Source organism: Aspergillus welwitschiae (genome assembly GCF_003344945.1).
Source record: "Aspergillus welwitschiae strain CBS 139.54b unplaced genomic scaffold BDQ94scaffold_5, whole genome shotgun sequence".
NCBI classification, from domain to species: domain Eukaryota; kingdom Fungi; phylum Ascomycota; class Eurotiomycetes; order Eurotiales; family Aspergillaceae; genus Aspergillus; species Aspergillus welwitschiae.
This window is the reverse complement of record NW_020798699.1, coordinates 363,008-388,541: the sequence shown is the minus strand read 5'-3', so window position 1 is coordinate 388,541 and position 25,534 is coordinate 363,008. Positions and strand designations below refer to the sequence as shown.

The 25,534-nt window shown below is 48.2% G+C and overlaps 7 protein-coding genes across 7 annotated transcripts; 4 read left to right on the top strand and 3 right to left on the bottom strand.

The window, feature by feature from the left end:
• Window positions 1-541: 541 nt before the first annotated feature.
• On the top strand, window positions 542-4,396 carry BDQ94DRAFT_157262 (benzoate 4-monooxygenase cytochrome P450; the record flags this gene model as incomplete). Its single annotated transcript, XM_026768719.1, has 7 exons — window positions 542-919; window positions 980-1,527; window positions 1,587-1,875; window positions 1,942-2,265; window positions 2,858-3,106; window positions 3,170-3,664; window positions 3,713-4,396. The coding sequence occupies 7 exons, from the start codon at window positions 542-544 to the stop codon at window positions 4,394-4,396; spliced, it is 2,967 nt and encodes a 988-aa protein (XP_026629981.1).
• Window positions 4,397-7,846: 3,450 nt separating this feature from the next.
• On the top strand, window positions 7,847-8,175 carry BDQ94DRAFT_137197 (uncharacterized protein; the record flags this gene model as incomplete). Its single annotated transcript, XM_026765010.1, has 2 exons — window positions 7,847-7,918; window positions 7,986-8,175. Coding segments are annotated over 2 exons (207 nt in total), but the record flags the coding sequence as incomplete, so codon positions are not given.
• Window positions 8,176-8,732: 557 nt separating this feature from the next.
• Window positions 8,733-14,308, bottom strand: BDQ94DRAFT_167042 (ABC-2 type transporter-domain-containing protein; the record flags this gene model as incomplete). The annotated part of the gene is made up of 2 exons (XM_026770711.1): window positions 8,733-10,125; window positions 10,182-14,308. The coding sequence occupies 2 exons, from the start codon at window positions 14,306-14,308 to the stop codon at window positions 8,733-8,735; spliced, it is 5,520 nt and encodes a 1,839-aa protein (XP_026629979.1).
• Window positions 14,309-16,556: 2,248 nt separating this feature from the next.
• BDQ94DRAFT_157260 (class I SAM-dependent methyltransferase) lies at window positions 16,557-18,534 on the bottom strand (the record flags this gene model as incomplete). Its single annotated transcript, XM_026768718.1, has 3 exons — window positions 16,557-17,246; window positions 17,298-17,430; window positions 17,681-18,534. The coding sequence occupies 3 exons, from the start codon at window positions 18,532-18,534 to the stop codon at window positions 16,557-16,559; spliced, it is 1,677 nt and encodes a 558-aa protein (XP_026629978.1).
• Window positions 18,535-18,851: 317 nt separating this feature from the next.
• BDQ94DRAFT_183893 (putative isochorismatase family hydrolase) lies at window positions 18,852-20,583 on the top strand (the record flags this gene model as incomplete). The annotated part of the gene is made up of 1 exon (XM_026774519.1): window positions 18,852-20,583. Exon 1 carries the CDS (start codon window positions 18,886-18,888, stop codon window positions 20,581-20,583), a length of 1,698 nt encoding a protein of 565 aa, XP_026629977.1. The 5' UTR covers window positions 18,852-18,885.
• An 849-nt stretch (window positions 20,584-21,432) lies between these two features.
• BDQ94DRAFT_167038 (uncharacterized protein) lies at window positions 21,433-22,233 on the bottom strand (the record flags this gene model as incomplete). Its single annotated transcript, XM_026770710.1, has 3 exons — window positions 21,433-21,567; window positions 21,628-21,677; window positions 21,765-22,233. The coding sequence occupies 3 exons, from the start codon at window positions 22,231-22,233 to the stop codon at window positions 21,433-21,435; spliced, it is 654 nt and encodes a 217-aa protein (XP_026629976.1).
• Window positions 22,234-22,837: 604 nt separating this feature from the next.
• Window positions 22,838-24,674, top strand: BDQ94DRAFT_157258 (major facilitator superfamily domain-containing protein; the record flags this gene model as incomplete). Its single annotated transcript, XM_026768717.1, has 5 exons — window positions 22,838-22,873; window positions 22,939-23,266; window positions 23,324-23,365; window positions 23,435-23,882; window positions 24,068-24,674. The coding sequence occupies 5 exons, from the start codon at window positions 22,838-22,840 to the stop codon at window positions 24,672-24,674; spliced, it is 1,461 nt and encodes a 486-aa protein (XP_026629975.1).
• Window positions 24,675-25,534: the final 860 nt, after the last annotated feature.

Below are 25,534 nucleotides of genomic sequence, written 5' to 3'. Positions count from 1 at the left end.
GAATTGACAGATCCTGTTTAATGAGTAGATACCTTCAGTTTCCGGCATCGACATTCCGAACAGGCAACCTCAGTTCTTCGCCTGCGATGTGGCCGATTTGACATGGTAGCAGATTTACAAGATGATTCCATTGGGCGTAGTGAGAGATGGAAGCAAGCATTCTCAGCTCATCAATAATTCAGTATTCTGTATAATGCGGGGAAATCAGTACCCACCTGATCTCAATCACCTCATCTGGACCAATCGGATTCGCGCTTCCCGAGCGTAGCCGAAGGTATCCCCATTGGGCTGTAAAACATGAGAGAACTACACAATCAATAACGAGGTGGCCTACTTATGCAACTGGGAAAAGCTATTTCGGATGGCTGACCTCGGTTATGGATGAGAATAATAACAACTCACACAGGTTTGGTACGTTGTAGACAAAGAATCTATAAGAGCAGCGGGATTGAAGCATAACATACAGTAGGCCAAACCATCTCAACTACTTGCCGCTTTAATCTGAAATACGAGAAGAAGAAGCAAATCACTTATTTTGAAAATGACCGTCCTCATACAAACCCTTACATCTACTCCCATGACCAGCGCTGGTCTCTATCTAGCGCTCATTCTTATTGTCTACTCTATCTACCAACGATATCTACATCCCCTTGCCAAATACCCCGGTCCATTCCTCGCATGCCTGACCGACCTCTGGCAGGTCTACCAGTTCCTGACCCTCAAGCAGCCATATACCCTTACAGAGCTCCATGAAAAGTATGGACCAATTGTCCGATACGGACCAGACAAACTCAGCATTACCCACGAGGGCGCCATCCAAGCAATCTATCAGAAAGGTGGAAGAGGAATGCCAAAGACGGAATTCTACGACGCATATGGCGCAGCTCATCCGAATGTATTCGGTATGCGGGATGAAGAAGTAAGGCTTTCTCTTGTCCTACTATAAGAATTGCTAGAATACTTTTCTAAATGTGATTAGCAACACTCCATCCGGAGACGTCATATGTCTCATGGCTTCTCCATGAGCTACGTGAAAGAGATGGAGCAATACCTGGATCTGAATATTCGAATCCTGAGAGACAAGATCAGGGAGCATAGCTCTCATAATAGAGCATTTGATCTCAAAAAAGCTCTGCATTATTACGTGATTGACGTCCTTGGTGAGCTGGCCTTCAGTCAATCATTTGGAATTCAGGAGACGGATGACGAGGCGCGAGTCCCGCCAGTCATCGAACATAGTCTGCTTGCGGCTGTTACTGGTGCTTGGCCTGCTATGACGGCAACACTGAAGAAATATCTTCCACTTGTTCCATACAAGCCACTTCAACAACTCTTTGCTGGCCGCAAAGCTTGTGCGGATCTCGCGTCGGAGTGTGTTCGACGCAGGTTGGGGGATTTCGGTGGAAATAGGATGTCTAAAAGTGACGATAGGAAGGACATCCTAACTAATCTAATATTGGCTAAGCATCCTGATACTGGGGAACATCTTACGCAGACGGATCTTGAGACTGAGGCTTTTGGATTCATGTACGTCTCTTTTCACCCTTCATAATGTATCTGTCATCAATTACTGAATGGAGTTACAGCATCGCAGGGACACACACGACGAGCGCCACGACAACTCTGCTATTTTACCACCTGCTTCATAACCCTCGATATATGGAGGAGTGCGTAAAGGAGATTGAGACCAATCTCCCCCACCTTACATACGGAGAGACAGCATATTCTGTATCTGCCGCAGAAGCTGCTCTACCGTTCTTGCGCAACTGCATAAGGGAGAATTTCCGAATTACGCCGGTCTTCACGATGCCTCTAGCTCGGAGGGTCATGAGTCCAACGGGTGTGATGATAGACGGGCAGCATATACCACAAGGGGTAAGTCGAGCTATAGACTATGTCCACAATGCCGACTGTTGTGCTAATGACACGCAATAACTGCAGACATCAATCGCCGTCTGCAACCACGCATTCCATCACAACCCTGACGTCTGGGGTGTTGATCACAACATCTTCAACCCGTACCGATGGGAGAACACTGAGATTGCTGCCAAGGCACGGCTATTAATGCATTTTGGCCTTGGTGGACGTCAATGTATTGGGAAGACCATTGCAATGACGAATATTTATAAAATTATGAGCACATTGTTAACGGAGTTCAACTTCGAACTTGCTGATAAGCAGGCTCAGAGAAAGGGCATACCTGAATTGATTAGTGTTGGGATTAGCGATCTGAAGGAGCCATTGATGGTCAGAGCACATGTGCGGGTGCAAGAGAAGGTTTAGTGGGCGCATAATTTATGAAGTTCCGGGAACCATGATTTTCTCACAATCAATGAACAATTCCCGGAGTCAGGGCGGGAGGCTGTATAAGGGACCATTTTGCCGGGGCACACGCCGGACACAAATGCAAATCATCTTGGTATTCTGACAGATTCCATGTGGCTCCTTTCGTAGACATTCTCTGGGAGCCCACTGTTCTCTATCGTAGTACTGCGTAGGTCTTCACCGGGATGTTGACGACGACCACACATCGGAAATTCCGAGAATACGAACACAGATTGCTTGGCGCATTGGCACGATAAAAGCCACGGTATGATACCTGCTTACACTGTTATTATCAAGCACAGCTACCCAGCATTATGGCAAATCGGATACGAGCTTGCCGCAGGGTCCCTGGGGTCGGCAGTTGGCTGCGGGGAAATTAGCTTGGCGGGCTTGGAGATCCGGGGTACAGGTCGGCTAAATTCTTAGGCCCTTTTCTATATTAGGTGAGTTGGGTTGGGTATAAACGTAGGGTCATAGGGCCCTTAAATTCAAGCGTATCCTCTCAACAATTCTCCATTAACCGCATAGCAAGATGGAAAAGCCCGGTGTTCAGCACTTTGAGAATGATGGTGATGGCGGTGGGGATATCGCCGCCAAAGGAAGAGATCACAATGATTTGGAAGCTTTTGATCGGTCGCATGATGAAAGTATCAAACATAGTGAATCAGATGCATTGACGGAAGATCATCGTCAATATTTGATTCAGAGATATGGGACAGTAGAACTGGACCCTATCCCGGACATGACTGATGCTGATCCCTATAATTGGCCGACATGGAAGGTATGTTTCACCTTATACCGAGCCAAACTCCAAGAACTTAATGTTGACAGACCATTGGTGTAGAAAATTATTAACTTAGCCCTTGTTGCGTTCCACGCTATGATGGCGACATTTACAGCATCTTCAATCCAATCCGCTTTCGTTGAGATCGCAGAGGACCTTGGAGTCAGCGTACAAAGAGCAAGCTATTTGACTTCACTAGTCATTGCCATCCTCGGGGGTGCGCCTCTTTTCTGGATGCCATTGTCCAACCGCTATGGTCGACGTCCTATTTTCTTGCTTTCGTTGCTTTGCAGTCTGGTTGCCAATGTGGGCTGCGCCAAAAGTCCGTCGTATGCGACCATGGGATTTTGCCGGGCCCTTGTTGCATTCTTTATATGTCCTGCCGCTGCAATTGGTAGCGCTGTGGTCGCCGAGACCTTTTTCAAGAAAGACCGCGCAAGATGCATGGGCGTGTGGGCTGTCATGGTGACTTTGGGTGTACCGCTTGCGCCTTTGCTTTTTGGGTTCGTTACTAGTCGAGTGGGATACAGGTGGATCTACTGGATATTGGCCATTGTCAGTCTGAACTTCACTTAAATGGGAGAAGGATGCTAACTGTACCAGACCAACGGCGTTCAATTCATCATATATTCGATCTTCGGCCAAGAAACTCTATACATCCGTGGCAGCGCTGCTAGTCACGTCAGTAACCCAACCCTTCGCCAACGATTCCTTCATGTGAAGCGCATTGATCCAGCGCCATTGGAGATATGGGACTTTCTACGCCCCCTTGGTATGGCAATCCGACCCTGCATTATGATTCCAGCTGCCGCATATGCGATGATATTCCTCCTCGGTGGTATCCTCCCCTCCATTGAGATGCCGCAACTCTTCCCCGAGATGTTCGGACTTGATTCAGAGCAGGTTGGCCTGCAGTTTATCGCGATGATTATCGGCTCTCTGCTCGGCGATCAGGTCGGAGGATTCTTATCCGACCGTTGGATGTTGTACGGGCAGAAGAAAACGCAGCGGCCAGTTGCACCGGAATTCAGACTCTGGATAAGCTATCCAGGTATTATCCTGACGATAGTTGGCGTCGTTATCTTCCTTGTCCAGCTAGACCATGCTTCATCGCAATGGAATATCACTCCGCTGGTCGGGGTCACCATCGCGGCTGTTGGAAACCAAATCGTCACTACCGTAAGCTTCACATATGCCGTGGATTGTTATCGATCAGAAGCAGCAAGTGTTGGCGTTTTTATCACATTGGTGCGACAGACATGGGGGTTTATAGGACCATTTTGGTAAGTCTTCTGTGTTTGGGAGAGCGATGTGGGTATACTGACAGTAATTCAGGTTTCCTCAAATGTTGGAAAATGTTGGGTATCTGGGGAGTACGGGAATTGCGATTGCCTTGATTGTGGCTGTGAGTGCTATTCCAATGGCTCTGTTGCATTGGAAGGGTAAGAATTGGAGGCGGAAAAGAACATGAATACCAAATGGCTTATCCTAACGCAAGTCCCGCTGATTTCTCATTCAGCCTCATTTTTGCTCAATTTACTTATGAGCAGCTGCTTATTGTCCTGCTGCCTCACTTGAGCAATGGCCGAGCATGTATAGTATTTAGGCATTCAATCCAATGTGAGATACAGACCGCTATAATCCTGGTGGAGAAGGGGAGGGTTTTATAGCTTGCAAGCACCGATTTTATTGATATCCAGGCTTTATAACCATTGCAAGTTGGCCCTTATAAGAATCAGTACCTAGCTTGGATTCTCTGTAGGTAGTGGTTAGACACTCTTCATTTATGTCTACTCTGTCAAGGGTCCTCAAACCTTGTGCCAGACTCTATCCCGCACACTAAACGTATAGCAACTTGTAGTGTCGATTGTTGTGGATAACAATATCCCAGCACGTGTGTGAGAAAACACGGATTATCAGAGAATATATAGCGCGAATTCACACCCCAATCAAGCTGCTAGTAGACTCTGTTAATTGTTGTTAATTGGAATTTCTATCATAGCGTTCTGGGCTTTGATGGTGGGCCTAGGTGGCGTTCATATTGAAGAAAGTGGCGCAAGCACAATTCACGAAGATGCACTGCCAATTTACAACTTGTCACCTGAATTCTAGAGATTTTACCGCACAGCTAGCTCTAGAAGTCTATACTAGGCAATATTCCAATATTGCACTAGTAGCACCTAAGTTCCTTTTGAGCTCTGTTGTGTTACTATTGCTATGTAGGAACATCTCTGAATTTCTTGGAGGATGATTAGTACTTTGATTGATAAATAAGCAGATATATTGGTAGGGGTCTATCAGTTGTACTACCTTCCATCATTGGTATTCCTCGCTTAACCTTCATACAATCCATCAACAGGGGATCGTTGGCTAGGTGGACCATCCTTGGGTTCCACAAGACTAAGTCATATTGCTTCGTTTGCTCGTAAATGGAGAAATCCGTGAATTGGCTGATCTATCACCCTCTTGTTTTGCTCTTCGCTTTTTGCAGGCCCCCAGACGGAACCCCGCTCTCTCATTTCCCTCTTTCTTTTTCTCCTGTTCAATTCTTCCGTCTCATCCTTTCTTCTCCAGGCCTCCTACTTTGTACCACGGCTTTGGTGGTAGTCCTTTACAGACAAGTAAGCTGAATTATCCTACACAACGTGCCATCGATAGGTAAGTGTTATTTCCATTCTCTTGCAGATATAACTTCTCATCAATTTTGTCTTTTGAACATTATTACTTCTTGCTGGCTCATCTAACCTATATACCGAACGCGGCCACGCGTTGTTACCGAGTGGATTGACCTGCAAGCTGACTGAATACACCAGTGCATCGATACTCATCTAGCTTCCATCAACTACAGATTATTTCTTCAAGATGGCTGGCTGGACACTTGAAGGAGATGGTGACGACACTGGCAACTGGGGTGGTGGTAATGACGGCGGTACGTATCCTCTTGGGAAACAAGTTCCTTTCCCTCAGGATGGCATGTTCTTAATCATGCTCCATCAAATCTTGAAGTTTTATGATACTAAGAGATAAGACAGGTTTCGGTAATGATGAGAACGCTAGGCCCGGTGGCTTCAGTACTGAGCCCAGATTCGGTGGTGATGACTTTGCTCCTCCAGCTGAAGGCCATGGCGATGATAATCGGTGCCGGAAGTAAGTAGCTTCCTACAGATCCTCACTGTCGCTAACAAAAGATAGCTGTGGAAGCGATGGTCACTTTGCTCGCAACTGTCCCGAACCGCGCAAGGATATGGCCTGCTTTAATTGCGGCGAGGATGGGTATTATTATCATGTGCCTTCTTAATAATATCTTTGATCTGACACAGCATTAGACACAACAGGTCTGAGTGCACTAAGCCTCGTGTTTTCAAGGGTGCTTGCCGGATCTGCAATAAGGAAGGACATCCAGCTGCCGAATGCCCTGAAAAGGGTCCCGACGTGTGCAAGAATTGCAAGATGGAAGGTATGGCATACGGCATGTTTTAAACAAGTATACATCGCTAATGGCTCGTGAAGGTCACAAGACTATGGACTGCAAGGAAAACCGTCGCTTCGATTTGAATCACATTCCCGACAAGCTTCCTGAGGAGGCTTGGGCTATCCTGAAGAAAGCTAGTGACGAAAGAGATCTCGAGGATTTCCGTGAGGTAGGAAGCACTTATTTGCTACTACTTGCATTTCTCATCACGGATGTGAACGTGTGCTCGTTGTACTAACATGACCCAGGGACTTAAGGTGTACTCCAAGTCTCTTCCGCAGGCCACTTTCGTCGACATCGAAAACAAGTTGCGTGAAGAGGACCTCAAATTCTACCTTATCGCGCTGGTAAGACAGAAGATTCATCTTCCCTGCACACTGAAGCTCTGAGAAGCACGCACGTTAACGCTCTGCCGCCCTCTAGGATAAGGAGGTGAATGATTGTATCAGCCTTATTGATCTTCAGGGGAAGCTGAACTGCACATACGTGGTCGGCTTTTTCTTTAGTCCTAAGCCGCAGCGCGCCAATCTCAGAGAACGCTGGCCGTCTTCCGTTGAGGACAATCTTGAACGTCTTGCTGACGCCGGTCTGCCTTACGATCGGCAGGTGCCCAAGTGCAGCAACTGTGGTGGTAGGCTACAATCAGTGGTTTCGGGTGTTCTCTAGTCGCTAACGGTTTGTAGTTTTGGGTCACACTGCTCGTGGCTGTAAGGAGGAACGAGAGGAACGTGAACGTGTCGGCGTCAAATGCGTCAACTGTAGTGCTGACGGACATCGTGCTCGCGATTGCCCTGAGCCACGTCGCAATGTTTTTGCTTGTCGTAACTGCGGGTAAGCTCACCTTGCAAGACTCGAGATTCTCTACTGACGATAGCAAGCGCGGAGGACCACAAGGCATCAGAATGCCCCAACCCTCGCTCTGCAGAGAACGTTGAGTGCAAGCGATGCAACGAGAGTAAGTCTCAGGCATGTCGTCTATTTTCTTGTTATATGTTGACTTTATAATATAGTGGGACATTTCGCGAAAGACTGTCCTCAGGCTCCCCCTCCCAGAACCTGCCGCAATTGCGGGTAAGTTTAGAACAGCAATTCCACTGATTTATTCACGTCTCCTAACGTAGCAGATCCGAGGATCACATCGCGAAAGATTGCGATAAGCCGCGTGATGTCTCTACTGTTACCTGCCGTAACTGTGATGAAGGTAGCATCTCCAAGACATCGCCCTCAATTTCTACCGCATAGACTGCTAATACTCATTAACACAGTCGGACACTTCAGCCGTGACTGCCCCAAGAAGCGAGACTATTCCCGAGTCAAGTGCAACAACTGTGGTGAAAGTAAGGATGTCTCCCAACCAAATGATCTACCAAGCATATTCTAACATGAACCCTACCCGTCTTATAGTGGGCCATACTATCAAGCGTTGCCCTACCGCCAATGCCGCTGAGGACGCCCCTCAGAATGACAGCCTCAGCTTCAACGCACCCGTCAACGACGAGTGGAATGACAATGGAAGAACTCAACAGGAAAGCGCCCTGACCGATGAAGGTGAATATAATGCTGGTTCTGCTGCTGGTTGGTAGAAGAAGGATGCGGAAAGCAAAGCCGATCAAAGCATGGTGCGGAAGGCGTCGATCACATTCGTCTGGGACGATGTCTGATACCTTGCACGTGTGTTTCTCAGTCGCTTACATGCTTACCTCTCTTTTCGCACAGCAACCAGTTGGCCTTCTATGGTGGGTGATACCTGTTGAGGTTGAACTTTGATGTGTGCTCTTACCGGCTGGTTCGGGTAATCTCCCCTTAATTTTCTTTCTTTTACTTGCAGAAGTCGCTCGGGAGACGGAACCGTTCCTGCTTGTCTTTGCTTGGTGAGTGGAGGATCTGTCAGGCTGTTTGACCTGTAAGGTACTAGTTTGAAAAGTTAAATCCCAAAACCTTGTTGCTTTCTAAGTGTGCCGTGGACGTAGATTATATTCAATATTCTGGTAAGAGACTTAGGCCTAGTACCCCCATCATACACCGCATCCACATTATCTCATTTCCAACATAAATATCATAGTAAGCAACAATAGTCCCGAAATAAAAGCCAACTGCACAAAAAGGAAGATTACACATTAAAGATCCACTACCACCAACCCCCTAACTCCCTTACCACCACCCACTCACTCTCCTCCTCCACCCCATAATCTTCGCCCCAAACCCCGGCCTCCACCTCCTCACCCAAAAAACATAATAAACCAACCCGGCAACCCCAACATTAAACCCCACAAAAGCCCACCCGACGCCAAAATCCATCCACCTCCGATCATACCGATACTCCCTCTCCGCCAGGAACTGATCCGCAACCGAGTACGGACAATACTTGCAGCTCCTCATCGCATCCGGGTTCATCAACTGCCCCGGCACCGTCCGCAAATAATCACTCAGATACTCGATACACGATTGCCCCGAAGGCGGATCAAACACCGCCATCTCCGTCCTGGTGCAATTAACCGGGACACCATGGAGCTGAGTTGATGTCACTCCAGCAACGAAGTACGTAAACGGGGAGACGCGGTACATGAACATCCAGAAACCGGGGAGAGCGTGGGGCGGCTGCATAACGCCGTTGAAGGTGAGGGCCATGAAAGAGCATATACCTGTTATGAGGGTGGAGGTTGGGACCGCCAGGAGAGCGAAGGTTATCGCGTAGATGAAGAATTGGATGAAGAAGAGGAGGACGAGACCTTGGCGGGGTGATGATTGGGTAGTTCCTGAGATGGGGTAGTAGTAGCTTACCCAGACGCAGATGCTGAGGATGATTTGGTAGAGAAGTTCGGTGAGGATTATGGAGAGGAGGAGGGATAATCTGGAGTAGGTTTTTGGGTGGCGTTCGCGGGTTTCGTATATGAAGTGTTGTTTGGTGAGGAGAGGGGTGATTTGGTGGACGAGGGGGACGAACAGAGTGCAGATCATGAACGCGGAGAAGATGGTTTCTTGGAGGCCGCTTATCGAGGTGCCGTGTTTGTAGAAGGAGAAGCTGATGATGAGTGCGGCGCATATTTGGAGGAGTATTCTTGATATGATGTAGAGGGGTGAGCGCCAGTAGTATTGAAGGGTTCGGCGGAAGACGATGGGGAATTGGAGGTGTAGTGGAATGGCGTATTCTTTGTCTTCTGTTGGATTGTTCAGGGTGTTGATACTCTCGAAGTCTTCGCGGATAGGGTCGACTTTGTTGTTTCTGACCCAGACATCCGACCAGGCCTCCCCGTGTTTATTGGTGGCGGTGGAAAGGGTTTCAACTATGTAGCTGGCGGAGTCTTCCTCTTCTGTGCGGGTCCGGGGGGCACCGTTTGATTCGAGATAGTCTAGCAGAGTTTGTGCATTCTTGCCGGTGGGTCCGAAGTATACAGTTCTACCCTCGCTGGAGAGAAATAGGAGCTGGTCTACTTGCTTGAATGCCATCAAGCTGGGTTGCATTGTGCAGATGATCGTTTGTCCGGCGTCGGCCAATTTCTGGAGGATACGATAGATTGTGCGTGAACTTTGCACGTCAAGGCCGCTGGTACAGACATTAACTCCCGCTTTATCCAAAGAATACTTGTTGCGAAAGCTTACCTGTCAGGCTCTTCCACGAACAGAATTTCGGGCTTTGCGGCCAACTCTACTCCAATACTCAAAACCCTCCGCTGCTTGACGTTCAAGCCCTCTCCAACAACTCCAATAACAGCCTCGGCGTAATCCTCCATATCCAGTGCCTTGATTATTTGCTCGACATATGTGTATTTGCTTCTCTTGGAGACGGAGTCTGCGTGACGTAGCAATGTGCTGAAACGCAAAGCCTCACGAACCGTCGCCGTTTTCAAATGAATATCCTGCTGTTGAACATACCCGAATTTCCGCTGGAAACTCGGGCTCAAAAGGCAGTTGTTGAAGAGAATGTCCCCACTGACAGCTCCTATTGTGGTACGTTGCGCCAACACTCTGAGTAACTCCGTCTTCTGTTCACTGTTAAGGCTCATCAATGCGGTGATTGTCCCTGGCTTAGCCCAGCCAGTCACCTTGTCCAGGATCCGATGGTTTCCACTGCTTGTGTTTGTTTCGTATATCACATCGCGCCAGCTCAAACTGTTTCGCTGAGGCTCAATGAAACTAAAATCATTCAATCCCACATTGCCAATGGTATCTTGGCCTGGAGTCACAGAACCTTTCCCAGCTTCTTCGTCCTCTTTGCGATGCTCTTCGTGCCTAAGGCAAGCAGATGTACTTCTGTGAAGCAAAGAAAGACTTCCAGAATGGATACTTGGGTGTGAAATAAATTGCGTCGCAACGAAATATAGACCCATCCAACCGACCAGGAAAACAATAAGAATACCAAAATTTCTCCACACGTGGTCGTAGGTATACCTGTAGGTCTGCCAGATATAATCATCACCACTAACTGTACGACGGCCAGCGAGAGCTCCGACAGCTGAGCAGATATATGCGTTCGTCTGGAGGTTGGGCTGAGATGGTATGAACTCAGCACATCCAAACTCCCTACCGTGGAACTCGTTGGCGACTAGGGCTTCATATGCGTAGTAGACGGGGTTGATATCATGGACGAATTCGAACCAATGATGCATCCGAGGGACGGGGATAATGAAGCCCGTAAATATGAAAACCCAAAGTACCAGCATCCCAGCAAGAGCTTGTGCTTGCGCGAGCGTTTTTGTTACTGCTGCTGTCATGTGAAAGGCTGCACTTGTCACATGGATCAACACGAAGTTGATCAGGAAGCATATGAAGAATTGCGAAGGTTCACGACGAAGGTTGCTCATGAAATAGATGACAATAGTGTTCACCAAGACAAGTAGAAAATTAATTGGGATTTCACTCAGGAGCACGGCTAGTGATTCGGCCATGGGATGGTAGAAGCCAAATGAGGCATGTTTTTCCACCACCGGACGCTGGGAAAGCTGACTGGTCAACTCGGTAAGTGGTAGAAGAGAGTTGAGCATCACTAGGTAAAAGAGCACTGCACCCTTGGAGAAAAATCCGGCTGTCGTTGCAGGAGTGTTGTAGAACATTGAGCCAATAAGCAGCGCTATAATGAAGTTAACTGTGATCTTGCATGCTGCTGAAGCACGTTCGTTCCAAACACGCTGAAAAGCGCGTATTATAGTCAGTCTGACTTGCAGCATCAGACTAGGGTACTGCCAATTATTCTGTTTTTGGACTGGCTGCTTCTGTTGTTCGTCCAGATTAGGATTTGGCAGTTGTTCTCTCGAGTGGGACACCGTTATCTGCTTATGATCACTCATCTCCCTCTGCAGCTCTTGATACTCTGCGGACTGGCACCAGTACGTCTCAAACTCTTCCGAAGTTCGGGGAACTCTGTTCTCCATATCCCGACGTGGCTGCCTCTCTGTGGGATTGGTAATTGAGGTCAAAAATTCGGCAGTACCCTGCTGTGGATGGCAATACCACCCTTGGCGCTCGAAAAAGCCCTTGGCTTCAGAAGAAGGGCCGTAAAATATCTGGCGGCCCTCGTATAACAACAAGGTTTTGTCAAAGTGACCATACATTGCTTCGCTGGCTTCATATGCAGCTACAACGTGGGATGATGAGCCCAAATCTGCCGCCAGCCGCAAAGACTGCACAAACTTCAATGCCTCTGTTAGAGCTAGGCCCTGAGTTGACTTGTCCCATGCAGCTAAAGATGCTCCCGACAGGATAATCTCGGCAATACTGACTCGCTTGCGCTCATCTTCTGTCACATCTTTGACTTGAGTGCTGTACGTGTGGCTCAGACCGAAGACGGCAATAACAACTTTCGTCATAGCTTTTGCATATTCTGTCCGCGTTATTCCCTGGAGATTTTGGATGGGAGCTCGGACAGATGCTGCAAACTCCAAAGTCTGTCCAACCGTCAAATGCGGGAAATGTTTTTCGGTTCCGGAGCTATAAAGCATCGCGCTCTTGACATTACTAGGTGCCTGCTGGTGTGGAATGCCATTGTAATGAATAACCGATTCAGGACCCAGCTTCAAGCCATTAAGCTCTCCGCACAATGATTTTGCGACAGTACTGCATCCAGCTCCAGGCCGTCCTAAGACAAGCAGCAGTTCTCCATGATCTAACACGCCATTTAGATTCCGTATGATCTCCTTGGGGGATTTGCGGCTCGGGCTGAATGTTTCTCGCGGACGCAGTAGGGCGGAAAAGACGCCCAGAGCCGTCAGGTTACGATGAACCTGGGGCCTAGTTCCCAGAACACGTAGGTTTTGAAATCTCATTGCCGAGATCTCTTTGTATGTGCCATGGTTAAAGATGTGCATGATATTTCGAAGCCACCCGTATAAACCGAAATCTCGGCATTCTGGGCTAAGATACGGCTTGCCGGACGAGGCATTGGTCAGTTGACTTAGACGAGCAAAGACTTCATCATTGGCAAGCTTGATAAGATGTAACTTCTCGGTTGGATCTAGAGAAGCACGGGTTTCTGTATAGATTAACATATTGTTGATCTTCTGGTCTGCCATTCGGGATCGTTTTGATGACAGAGATCCAACTTCGGATATCGAATTTCTCTCATCAACAGCAATTTCGTTATGATGATTTTCTTCGCATATGACATCTTTCTCTCCTACTGTGTGCACCACATCCGAGGACGAAGTGGGCCCACTATGGGATAGAACGGTATCTTCATCAATGACTTTCTTTGAAGGCTCATCTTCACTTATATCCCTATCCTCAGTCGCGAGTGTCGGGCTAATACACACACTTTGATCCAACTGCTGGGCAGTTTGATAAGTGTCTCCTTCCTTTTCTTCTTGTGGGTTAGCTGCCTCCCTTTCTGTCTCTAGCTCCTTCACTTCGGGTGCGATGGTTGGTGAGAATGAAGCAGGTTCCGCGTGTGATATGAGAAAGGTCCCTTTTCTTTTTTCGCTGATTTGAGCTGCTCCAGTTATCCCACTGGCTTTTGTCTCCCGGAGGGCAACATCTGGTTCCGTAGTCTGAGTAACGCTGGCTTGGGCCTTTACGCTCTCAGGGCTTTCTGTAGACAGGAACCCTGATGAAGTGGTCTGTGCGTGAACCATCGTGTCGCTCTGACCGTCAGTATAGTCCGTAGTGTCATTTTGCCCTTCCACCGCACTAAACTCTGTTTTAGATTCAACATGTGGTGGTATGACGCTCGGTTTGGATGATTTGTTCCCATCTGCTTCGGAAATCTCCTGGGCGAACCGCGACGTGGAACGGAGCCCCGATGGCGTATCCTGCCCTTGAGAAATAACTGATGTTTCTTCTTCTGTATATTCATTGTAGGTCCGCGCTTTAGCAGCCACCCCGCTTCCAGTGATTCTGAATTCCGATGTCGCATTCGAGAAGCTCGATTGCATGGTGGGGGACAAGATAGGGCTTTCTATCATCTCAAACTGCATAGATCCAGCATGCTCTCGAGAACTATCCTGCCCTTGAGTTGACGTTTCTTCCGTATATCCTTCGTAGATTTGCGCTTCAGTAGCCACCTCCCTTCGAGTGACACCCGAAGCTGATATAGCATTTGAGAACGACGATTGCGGGTTAGAGAAAGAGATGTTTCTTTCCATCATTTCAGACTGGATTGTTTCAGCATTCTCATAAGACACATTCTGCACTTGAGAAACAGCTGCCGTGCCTTCTGCATATCCACTATAGGTTCGCACTTCAGAAGACACCTCCCGTTCAGTGACCCTCGATGTATGTGAGAACCCCAGTTGCATATTGAAAGAGATATTTCTTTCTATTTCTTCAGACTGTATTTCTTCGGAATGCCCTTCAATAGCCCTTGTTGTAGAAAAGAGATGAGGAGAGGCATTCTCTGTCTGGAAAAATTGAATTTGGCTCCTAAAATCATCCCCAGCCGCAATGAATTCGTCGACGGCCTCATCTTCAACAGTACGGGACCTGGATGTGTATTCAGAGCTCGATCGCATATGAGCGAGATTGAAGTCCCTCATTGTTTCCTCGCTGAAATTGCCGCTTCTGAAGACATCTTCCCCGCCCATCAATTGGGAACTAGAAAAGAATGTTGAAGAAGTGGACCACCCGTGTATCGGAATAGGATCTCCCCCAAGGCCATCCCTATTGGAATTCGATTCGTTATCATCTCTCTCAGCCATAACGTATTCATATAATCGTCATTCGTCTCGGTGATGAAGGTAAAGATATGAATGTTCGGCCAGCGATCAGATTAACCCAAACACGGAAGGATAACAAGTGTGGAAGAGTCAAATAGGTCAGTCTCAAAGCCCCGGGGGCAAAATGAACTGCTATCCAAGAAACGAAAACTGAAAGAATGGGCCCCGGGACTCTGCCCACTTTTCAAAGATTCTCTGCACAGACCGGACACCATTCTGTCCATGGTTCAGCTCAACAAATCCATTTCAGCTGACACTTGCATGAGTCTATTGATAGATGAAAAATAAGATCTTTGGAAGGAATAAGCAAGCAAGCTTTTTACAAATCCTCAGCGGTGCAGGAGCTCCGTGGTATCCACTGATTTACAAGGCTAGCTCTGGATTTTATGTATAAATAAATAGTTAGTCCGATACCCGGAGATAATAGTAATCCCGGCCAGATATATAAATTAGCTATGACATCTTCGAATAAATCCTATTTTTGATTAATAAATATACAATAATAATCTTATATTAACTTACACACTAATTCTTCATCCAGTCCCTGGGTTATAGAGCAATAGACTACGAGAATAGAGATAAGAGAATACTTTCATAGCTTCAGTGTAAGGAACTCTTCTAGGAGAAGAAGTCAATACGAGGCCATCATTACCCGCAGATCCTCTGCGGACCCCTAGAATTCCCTATATACTCAGGTACACAGATATTGGGAGTAGGCGTTTGTAGGATTCCAATCCTTACATTCAGCTGGAATAACCAGTGGATCAAGATAATCCTGGCAGCTGGCTCTGCTGGATAGTGACTGCCAAACAGCTCATACTGCCTGGTGTTGATCATCCCGGGATAGTCTTAAGATGATAATACTGAAGCATATGATGAAATTTTAGATAATACTACGTATTAGTAAGAATAAAAAGGCAGAGAATTACTATATTATATTTCTATCTAAGCGCTATGGAACAAGGCACGTGTGGAAAGGGCAATTGGTATGTGGTATTATGCAATCAGAAGCAATCCGGGGTCCGATAGTGCTTAGTCATTTTTATGTACATAGTTACATCCGCGCTAGTATTGTTACAACGCATAATTCATCCTTATTCATCATCCCGTTCATAAGATCACATTCGATAGCAGGTCCTTTACAACAAAGTTCAGAGATTAAGAAAAGAAGGAGCACCTTACCTCCAGACTGCAGCCTGGAAAATTGTAATAAAAGAGTAAGAAAGAACATGAAAATGTCTAGCTACTATAATTATAACAAGCAAGGACATAGCAAAACTATAGCCTTGCTTAGCGGGCTCGAACAGGTATAAGAATATGAATTGAATTGAATAGCAAAACTATAATATAAGAGAAAAGCACCATGCGAACCTTTATATAAGATGATGTTCAAGAAAAAGATATAAAAGAGCAGTTTCAATTGTAAGCTATAATCATTATCCCTACAACCTCAACCTGCACAGCTGTAACTGTGAATGTTGTGGATACAATCTTCACGGTTAGACTACTCTTCATCCCACCCAAGCGAGCGTATAGAAGACCTATCAGCGATAGCTGTGGAGAATAAACTTCCCAAGCGTTGTCACTCCGCAAGCCACTGACCCACGAAAGCCCACTATCTATCTATCTATCTATTTCACTCATTGACAGCTGTCATACACTTATTGGCTTAATGCACCATGTGGGTCATTCTGGATTCTGTTCTGCAGCAGTTCAGCTGATCATCTTCAGCCATCGAGGTATTTCAGCTGGGTAGAGAGACTTATGGAAAAAAGAAAAAAAACAGGGTACGCAGGGAAATAATCTCCGCTCCAAATCAAAACATCACACATCATCGCACCCGCGTCAGACAAAAATTCAACCCCTGGTGGTCTGGCGGCATCCACTGGGTATCTTCGGGCTCCATCCCCCAATCTACCAAATCCACCAGCGTGGCTTCAACCTTCCACTCTGTCCCTGATTCTGCCGACACAAGCCCCCAGAGTTTCTGAAAACTCTCTAGATTATGGTAGAACATCATCCCCCAGGGCCGGATGTATTCTCTCGCGGCACGACGCGACTGCTGATATCCGATAAGGAGGGTACCCGGCCGGGACAGCTCAACAATCCGCTTTCCAGCGTCAATCTGCCCCTGCCAGGAAAAGAGGTGGAGAAATTGCCCCGCGATCATAATGTCTATCTTTCCGCGGAGCTTGTTCAGCTGCTCCGGTTCATCGGTGAGGAAGTGGGCGGGGATAAACGAGACAGCCTTCATTCGATCGTCATCGTTGAACAGTTCGTAACCTAAGTGCCACAACTCCGGGCTAAGATCGAGGGCCCACATTTGAGACGGAGAGACACCATTCGCGGCGAGCAGACGCAGGTTCTGACCTAGCCCCGTGCCAAGATCGATGATGGTCGTGCTTGGTTGGAGGGCGCGATCAACGACAGCAGGGAATTGGGGAAACTTGGCAATGCCTGGCAGTAGGAACATCCATTGGCCTACGCAGGGGTATTCGCCGTATTGCCACGCTTTGTCGCGCTGTGGTTGTTAGTAGTGCTGAGCATCATGTGGATATCTAGGCAGACATACCACAGCGTGAAGATGGGCGTCAAGCTGATCCTCGCTTATACCGCTCCATTGGGAGAAAATGTCCCGCATGGGCTGGCTGAGGCGAGGGCCAATATCTGCTTTGTACCAGACTGATGTGTCGATCTCGGCCATACTTTTTGAGTTTTTCTTCCCGGTTTGATGAGAGCGCTATGGATGCAAGTGGTGCTCTAAGATAAATTGAAGATGGAGATGAGATTTCTCCTCCTTGGAGAGGGGCCAAAGCCAGCTTTCTATACCAAGCAGCATATATCACGTGCCATAAGCACAATAGGAAGACATTAAAGGTTTTCCAGCATTGTATCTCTTGATCCACCGATCTAGCTAGCAGAGTAAGAGGATAAAATATAGAGCAGACGCCATACTAGAGCGACAATCTCTTCTGGGCCACGCAAACCACCCTCGGCATAGACAAATGGAATCCCCGTCGCGATTCTTCAGCAAGCCCCATAATCATGTCATAAATACGAGACGCCTCCTCCACCTTTCCTGCAGACTTCAGCCGAGCTGCGAATTCCTCTAGCACGAGAATGTACTGGTCCCCATTAGCCTTGCAGAGTTCTGGCCGATCCCTAAAATGAAACAGCTCAGCATTGACGAATCCACCATGCCCCTCCATCAACGACTGTGGCAGATCCAGCACCCAATCATTACGGCCGTTGGATTGGGCAAATTGCACGAAGGCGTCGCACGCTGGGGTGGCCTGGTTGCCTTGCTGTGCTGTGGGTGGCTTGGCCACGATCGTGTCGGGGTAGTTCAGGTCGTCCCATTGAATGTATCCACCAGGCTTCAGGAGCTGAAAAACTTTATCAATGATCGGGAGGGGGTTGCTCTCCTGCACGACCAGAACGAGAAGGCGTAGATGGACGACGTCGTATTTTCCGCGCAGGTCGTCAGGGACTTCGTCGAAGATGTTCCATTGGCGAAGACTGATGGAGGGCGCCACCCATTCGGGTGCAGGGGCGTTTTTCAGGTCCACGTCCAGACCGTCCAGCTGCAGAGTATATGGCGCCATGGCTGGGTCCCGCATAAGGTCACAGAGCCAGATTGCGGTGCCTGTGGCTAGATCGGCGATTCTGACGGTCTCACCGGCAGGGCCGAGGTCGATAGAGGGGTGGAGGTTGAATTGGAATGATTCCTTCCACAGGTAGAATTGGAGGTTGAGGCGTGAGGCTGCTGTGTAGTTTCGATCCAGCATGTAGTCGAGCTCGTTGCCCATGTTGAAGCCGGATCTCATAGTTTCGTGTTCCATTGTCGGCAGAGTGTAACTGGTCAGGCAGAGTGCAAACTGGGCTCAAGCGGTGGACCTGAGACTGCATGGGATCATCCGATTTATACCTTTCGTATACAGGTCACTGATAATCCACTCGCATACGTAGCAAACTCAGCTGCTTCAGCTCATGTCTCCGCTAGTTAGGTATGTGCTGGCATCGATCCACCCAGCTGAAGATCTGTGGCGTAGCGGAGGACGCTTTCTCTCAAGATACACAGGTTTTCTGTCTATAAATACTCGTATCGCAAGGGTTCAACATGCCTCTATTATCAACAACCATTCTCTTCAATTCTCAACATGACTATCCAAACTGTTCGACTTGGCCTTGCCGTTGGCCATGGCACCGGCCGTGAATTGGTCGCCGTCTTTGAACGGGTCATTCAGACACTGGCGAAACAATACTCGGTCAACTTTGAATTTGTTCGCTCTTCTTCTACCTACCACTCCTATCACACCCTCACTGTCTCCGGCGAGGACAAAAACTTGATCACGCACATTGCAGACGAAACCACAAAGGATGCAATTGACTACCAGCAATTCTGCGAGAATGCTGCTGGCTCTGGCATCGCGGCAATCTTCCGCACCGCCATCCACGCCCAATCGCTCTACCTGGTCCGGCAACACCTCCAAGCGGCCAAGGTGGAGCACTTTAGCCTCGGCGAGGGCAACGCCCTTCTCATGGTCCGCGATGAAGCACAGGGCTTCTACGCTGGCGACAACGCATACAGCGCCGACCAGCTGAGCATCACACGAACCACTAGCTTCAGCAAGCCCGTTTTCGACCGCATCATCCGCTTTGCACTCGACAGGGCGGCCGAAAACTGGGGTCCCGAGAACGTCCCCAAGAAGGTGACCATGGCATACAAGTTCCACCTCTTTGATGGCGTGTTCCAAGCTTGGGAACCCCAATGGAAGGCCCAGTTCGGCATCGACTTCAATTTTATTCAGCCTGACACGCTCAATCGCAGCTTAATGGCAAATGGAGTCCAGGGCCGTTGCATCATCATTGCAGGCAACGAATACGCAGACGTCATCCAGCCCGTCTTCCTCAACTGGTTCGGTCAATCGACTCCCGAGACCATGTACGCTGAGAACGTCTACCTGCGTCCAGACGTAAACGGCCTCAGCGAGTACCAAACTGTCCATGGGTCTGCCGATGCCATCGCTGATAAGGGCCTCGTCAACCCATTTGCTACCATTCGTGCCGCAGCCGCCATCCTGGAGCGACACGCTGGGGGCAAAGGTATCCAGAAGCTGACAGAGCAGGCTATTCAAAGCCTCCTCCAGCGCAAACTCACTACCCCCGACCAAGGCGGTTCATTGAAGACAGAGGAAACAGTCGATCACTTCCTCCAAGCCATCGCAAACCCCACACAATCTATCCCATCCACCGCCACCACCACTGCCTCCGGCGACCTCCAAGCCTTCCTTGGTCTCAAATCCGCCCTGGTAGTCATTGACTTCCAAAACGACTTCATCTCCGGAAACCCCAGTCCTGCCATGGCAGGCGTCGTCAACAACGTCCCTCGCGCGGTCGACTTCGCCCGCGCAAACAACCGCCCCGTCATTTTCGTCCGATTCCTCGGAAACACCACCTACCAAAGCCCCAGCTGGAGACACCGGGACGCCATTCTCCAGAAACCCGAAAAGTGCGTCGAGGGGACGTGGGGTGCGGAGTTTGGTCCTGGGGTGAAGGTTCAGCCTGGCGAGCGCGTCTTTGATAAGAAGGCATTGCTGGATCCGTTCCTGGTTCCGGAGTTCACGGCATATTTAGAAGAACAGGGCTTTGAGCATCTTGTTCTAGCGGGTTTGTTCTCGGATGTTTGTATTGATTCTACTGCGAGAACCGCGTTCCAGAAGGGATTGAGGGTTACGGTTGTGGAGGATTGCACGACTGCTCTTCATTCGAAGCAGGCTGATCATTTGCAGTTTATGACCAAGCTCTACGGAGCCAGAGTGTCGAAGCTGACGGAGCTAGTTGGGATGGCTGAGTGATGATATCTTCTTCTTTACTTTGTGTGGAAAGAACATGTTTCATACACTTATATAGCCATTCGTCTATAACGTCTTAAATTATCAATAGATAACGAAGAAAGTAGTCTCGAACTGTGGGTATTCAAGGATGTACATAGCTAATCAGCTTCAAGAGTGAAGCGGTAAACGGAGGTAGGCCGCATTGGAGTTCCTTGGCGAGTATGTAGTTGTTTCTAAAATCCTCAACATACTGGCGCGCAGTTGAATAATCGCCACGCGTCTTTCTGACTAGATTGTACACGACGTTCTGACGTCCCACGATGCCGTGCCCTAGTACGATCTTCTTGATCACCTTGTATGCTTCATCAGAAAAGACTTTGTCGTCGACGGATGACACAAATTCCTCCATGAGTTCACCATTTATCTGCCTAGTCAGCCATGTCTGCAGGCATTTCGAGCATCTATGCCATTCCGCGTAATTTTTGTGGTCTTTCTTCGGATGTGGAAGGTCAAGATCAATAAGGTCCTGTAATCCAATTTCTTTAAGTATTTGTCGGACCTGAAAGTCCCAGTTTGGGAAGTTTGAGCATCCTTTCAGTAGGAATAGCACTCCAGGAATAGACTCGGGTAGATCATCGGGTATTCTTCACCTATAAGTCCACACTATACTATGTATTGAACCCCAGTGTGAGCCATAGCAGTGAACTTTCCATCACGAGAGTGGCGGAGACCACAACGAGATGCGTAGGTTGGACTTGGTTGGTTAAAAGCTATGAATTTCATCAGGAATAATAAACCATATAGTCTAGCTACTAGTTTTTCTAATCTTGCAGGACCCAGGATCAAATATAGTTGCTTTTACTCAGCAATCTAGAAGAAAACCTCCCAGACCATGTGCGATTTCGCTCGGAGTATGTCCACCTCTGCTGCACCTTCACTGAAGGAAGGAATATCTTCCACGTATTGTTTTACCTCTGCTCTATCATTCGCTTTCAGTCGGAGAACCTGTTCAACTCGGCTAGTTAGCTTTTTGTGTTTACGGCACAGCGCTCCCAGATAGCTCACCTTTCCTTGCTGTGGATGGACCACATCAAACACCTCTTCCGCTATCCCACCTGTCCCAGACAAAAAGCCATCAGTCATTCGGTGGACAACGAGAAGAAAAGGAAATAATGGTCTTTTGCATAGATCCTGGTACTTACCTTTCCAAAGCTTCACGCAGTGCAATGCATCTCTCTCCCCAAACATCGTATCATAGGACGATGCATCCCTTGCAACAATAATAACATACCATGTCACACACGGATCCGTGGAAAATGGCTGCAGGCGTTGCACTGGCTCACAGTCAAGATACTTCCCTCCTTGTTGGAAGAGCTTTGACACCGAGGTGAAATTTCCAATGGGAATGACCTTGGCATCAGAAAACCCATGTCTAATCCACGGAACCTCTTGCTTAATGGACTCGGCTCGTTCTGGGCTTTCAATGCCTCTCCAATGTACGACCGCCCCGTTGACCTTGTTTTCCTCATCGGTTATCGAGGGGAAGAATCGAGTAGTCTCTCCACTCTTGGTCGAAGCCCAGGCAAAATCGGACTCTTTTCGAAGTAAGGCTGGTGGAGCGTCGTCAAGGGTCTTGCCTTCCTTGAAAATGTCGTAGAATAGGTAGTCCATTTTGGCAGGGTATATGATGTTGGTCCGATGAGGTCTGGAGTCTAAGCGGGGATTAGAAGAACACGAGAGCGAGAGTTTCTTGGTCACGGACTCTCGTTTGCAGCGTGTCACTTCACTGTTCGTCAGATGGAGGTTATCTATCTTGATATACACCCGTCCGTCCTCCGCGGCGCTCCCAACATAATGCGATCAAAACTGGGGCCGGTGGGGGATCGGCAATCAGCCCTATGCCGAGCCGGCGGGGTGCATGTGCTCTGAAGGACTAGTAGTAGAATTCAAGGATCTTCCTCAAATCTTGAGCCGAGCTGTAATTGATGTTATTGTTCCCGACGGGGCCGAGGGGCCGATGGGGCACCAATAATCTTGCAGTACGCGATACAGAACAAATAGTAGGTGTCAATGCACGAATGCAAATCTTCCCAAGTCTGATGTACACAAACTACACAAACTTGCTAGAGTCTAGACTTCTTGCTAGGTTTTGCATAGCCTGGCAACTCTGGGCGTAGTCCGGGATGTGGAGACGAAATTAAAATGGCTACATAAATTCTCTCGAGTTGCTCAATTACTTCGGCTCTGCCAAATCAGAAACGACTACTACATCAAGATGCACAGTGTTGCCGGTTCTCCTGGCGACCCAAAGGTATCCTCCATTTCCTATGTAAAAACTGTCCTCCATTGTAAGTGCTGAGTACTAAGAAGCAATAGTGTTGGAGTACTCGACTCCGCTGCGCTATCCTGATGAACATTTGCGCCTATGTCTTCATTGGGAATCTGTATGCAGCAGGTCTCGCCACTGGCTTTGCTCCACTGGCTCATGACCTCGGCGTCGAATTCGACACTCTTACTGGCCTTGTCGCCTGGGCTGTATTTGCACTCGGAATCTCGAATCTCTTCTGGAAGCCGACCGCAATGTGCATCGTTAAGCGGCCAGTTATATTGATCTCCATGATAGTCTTCCTGGCTGGATGCACATGGAGCATCAAAGCAACTGGTTTCAGAGATCTGCTAGCTTCCAGAATCGTGGCTTCATTTGGTGCGTAGTACCTATCGTTACTGCTATCCCGTGAACTCCCCTTCATTGGTGATCTAGGGGCTGGGTCTATCGAGGCTCTTGGGCCATCCATTATCGCCGGTAAGTGAGTACGGCTTGACTAATCTTTAGTCGATTGACATGTTACTTATGTATCCTTGTATCATACAGATCTCTTTTCGGAGCGGTACTTTGCAACCGCCATGGCTCTCTTCGCCTTGTCGCTTTGTGCTGGATCTCAAATCGGTCCCATGATTGCCGGCTTTGTTATCGGTAGCAAGGGCTGGAGATGGTTTTTTATTGTTTGCGCCATCCTCGGTGCAGTCAACTTCTTAGCATCGGTCCTTTTTTTGCCTGAAACAACCTTTCGACATCGTTTGACCGACGTTGGGAATGTTCATGCCGGTGAATTCGAAAAGGAAGCGAAACAAAGGACTGAACACAGAGAAAATGAAAATTCACCCAGAAGTTACTGGAAAGACCTGATATCAATTAGAGACCGCGGTCTCGAGCCTGAGGGACTCAAATGCTGGCCTGGGCAATTTTCCCTCCCATTCCGGTTTATTTGTGTCCCTATTGTTTTATTTGCGACAATCGCCTATGGCATCTTTCTTTCTGGGTTAGTGGATTTATACTGCTGCTCTTACTCCCTCCTATTCCTCCTTTTACTTCCCTGGTGCTGCCATCTGTCCTACCTATCACACAAATGATTTGTACAGTAGTAGCAGCAGCTACTACTAGTACTTACCCTTACTGATATCTCTATACTACACTATACAAGCTGACTAGCAAGTACCATCCCAGTATCGTCCTCATCTCCGCCATCAGCCCCCAATTCCTCTCAGCACCACCATACCACCTATCCTCATCAGCAATCGGTGTATACACACTCTCCTCCTTCCTCGGTATCGTGATAGGATATCCCATCGCCGGCCCCTTAACCGACCTCCTCTCCCGATGGGCTGCCGCCCGAAGACACACCACCAACACAACTATCAATAACACCCATCACCCAAAAGACCGCATGCCCGCGCTCATCATCCCCTTCCTAGTCGCACCACCAGGCTTAATCCTCTTTGCGTATGCAATCGCAAGCAGTAAATCCTTGTACGTCTCTGCCACCGGTTATGCCATGCAAGCGTCAGCCTTAGTCTTCGTTCCTTCAGTCACCATGTCTTATATCATGGATGTGTATCCACAGTCGGGAAGCGAGGCCATAGTACTTATTAATGCGGGTAAAAATGTGGTTGCGTTCGGAGTGACGGTCTCTGGTGCTGGTTGGGTGGATCGTGATGGCATCGTCCGGGTTTGTTGGGAGTTGGCTGCTGTGCAGTGGGTGGTTTTGGCGTTGGCTCTGCCGCTGTATATCTTTGATGCTGGTGTGAGACGGTTTGCGGGGCGGTTTGTGTAATGTACATGTTAGTTATTTGCTTTTCTTTCTTTCCCTGAGTTGAGTTGACCTGAGTTGACAATATTTTATGTAACTTCTGAAGTGAGCACCGAGTCTTCTTCTGCGTAGTATAGCATATATTCTGTTTCTATCTATCTCGATTAATGTACTTAATTTGGCAAAGCCAGTATCGTGAGTGATTCTCCCCCTCCCCACTTCACGAACCAGTCATATCCTATATTTAATTCAATTTAGTGCAAGAGACGCAGCTCAGCTGCGGGGCCAATTCAAGGATCAGGAGGTGGGTTTACTTGTTTACTTCCCCCGTGATTGACTGCCACATCCTAAGTATCTGCAAGACATACTCGCAACGTGGTCTGGTCTGGCCCCCCCCCATACGCCCCGCATGACTGTTGATCTTGCTTGACGCCAGTATGCACTTCGTCTAGTAGGCTCGGAGTTTAGGACTTTAGGTACCTCTTAAGCTTTCAGGGAGAGAATATCATGTCGGGGGAGGTGCGGCTGAGCCCGCTCATGTGCCAGCCATGGTGGTAAGGGGGGTCTCAGTGGGTTAGTATGTGAATTTGGTAGGTCTGAAAAACAGGTAGCAGGATCTTCCTGTGGCTGCTGGGGAAGCTATTTCTCCGATGAACTGTTTGACTTGTGTTTTCGGAAACATGATCCTGCGACAATCTCTGCCGTCACTAGGCAAGAATAATACACGTGTTGGATGTACAATCCGCCGGTGATATCGGAGACTGTGGATGATCATCGGGGAATAATTCCGCGAAGCCGAATGTATGGTCTTTGCTCCGGTGTGATTCTTAAAATCCCATTGTTGTTGAAGCCTATGGCAAGCACACTCAGTATGTCCCAAAGGA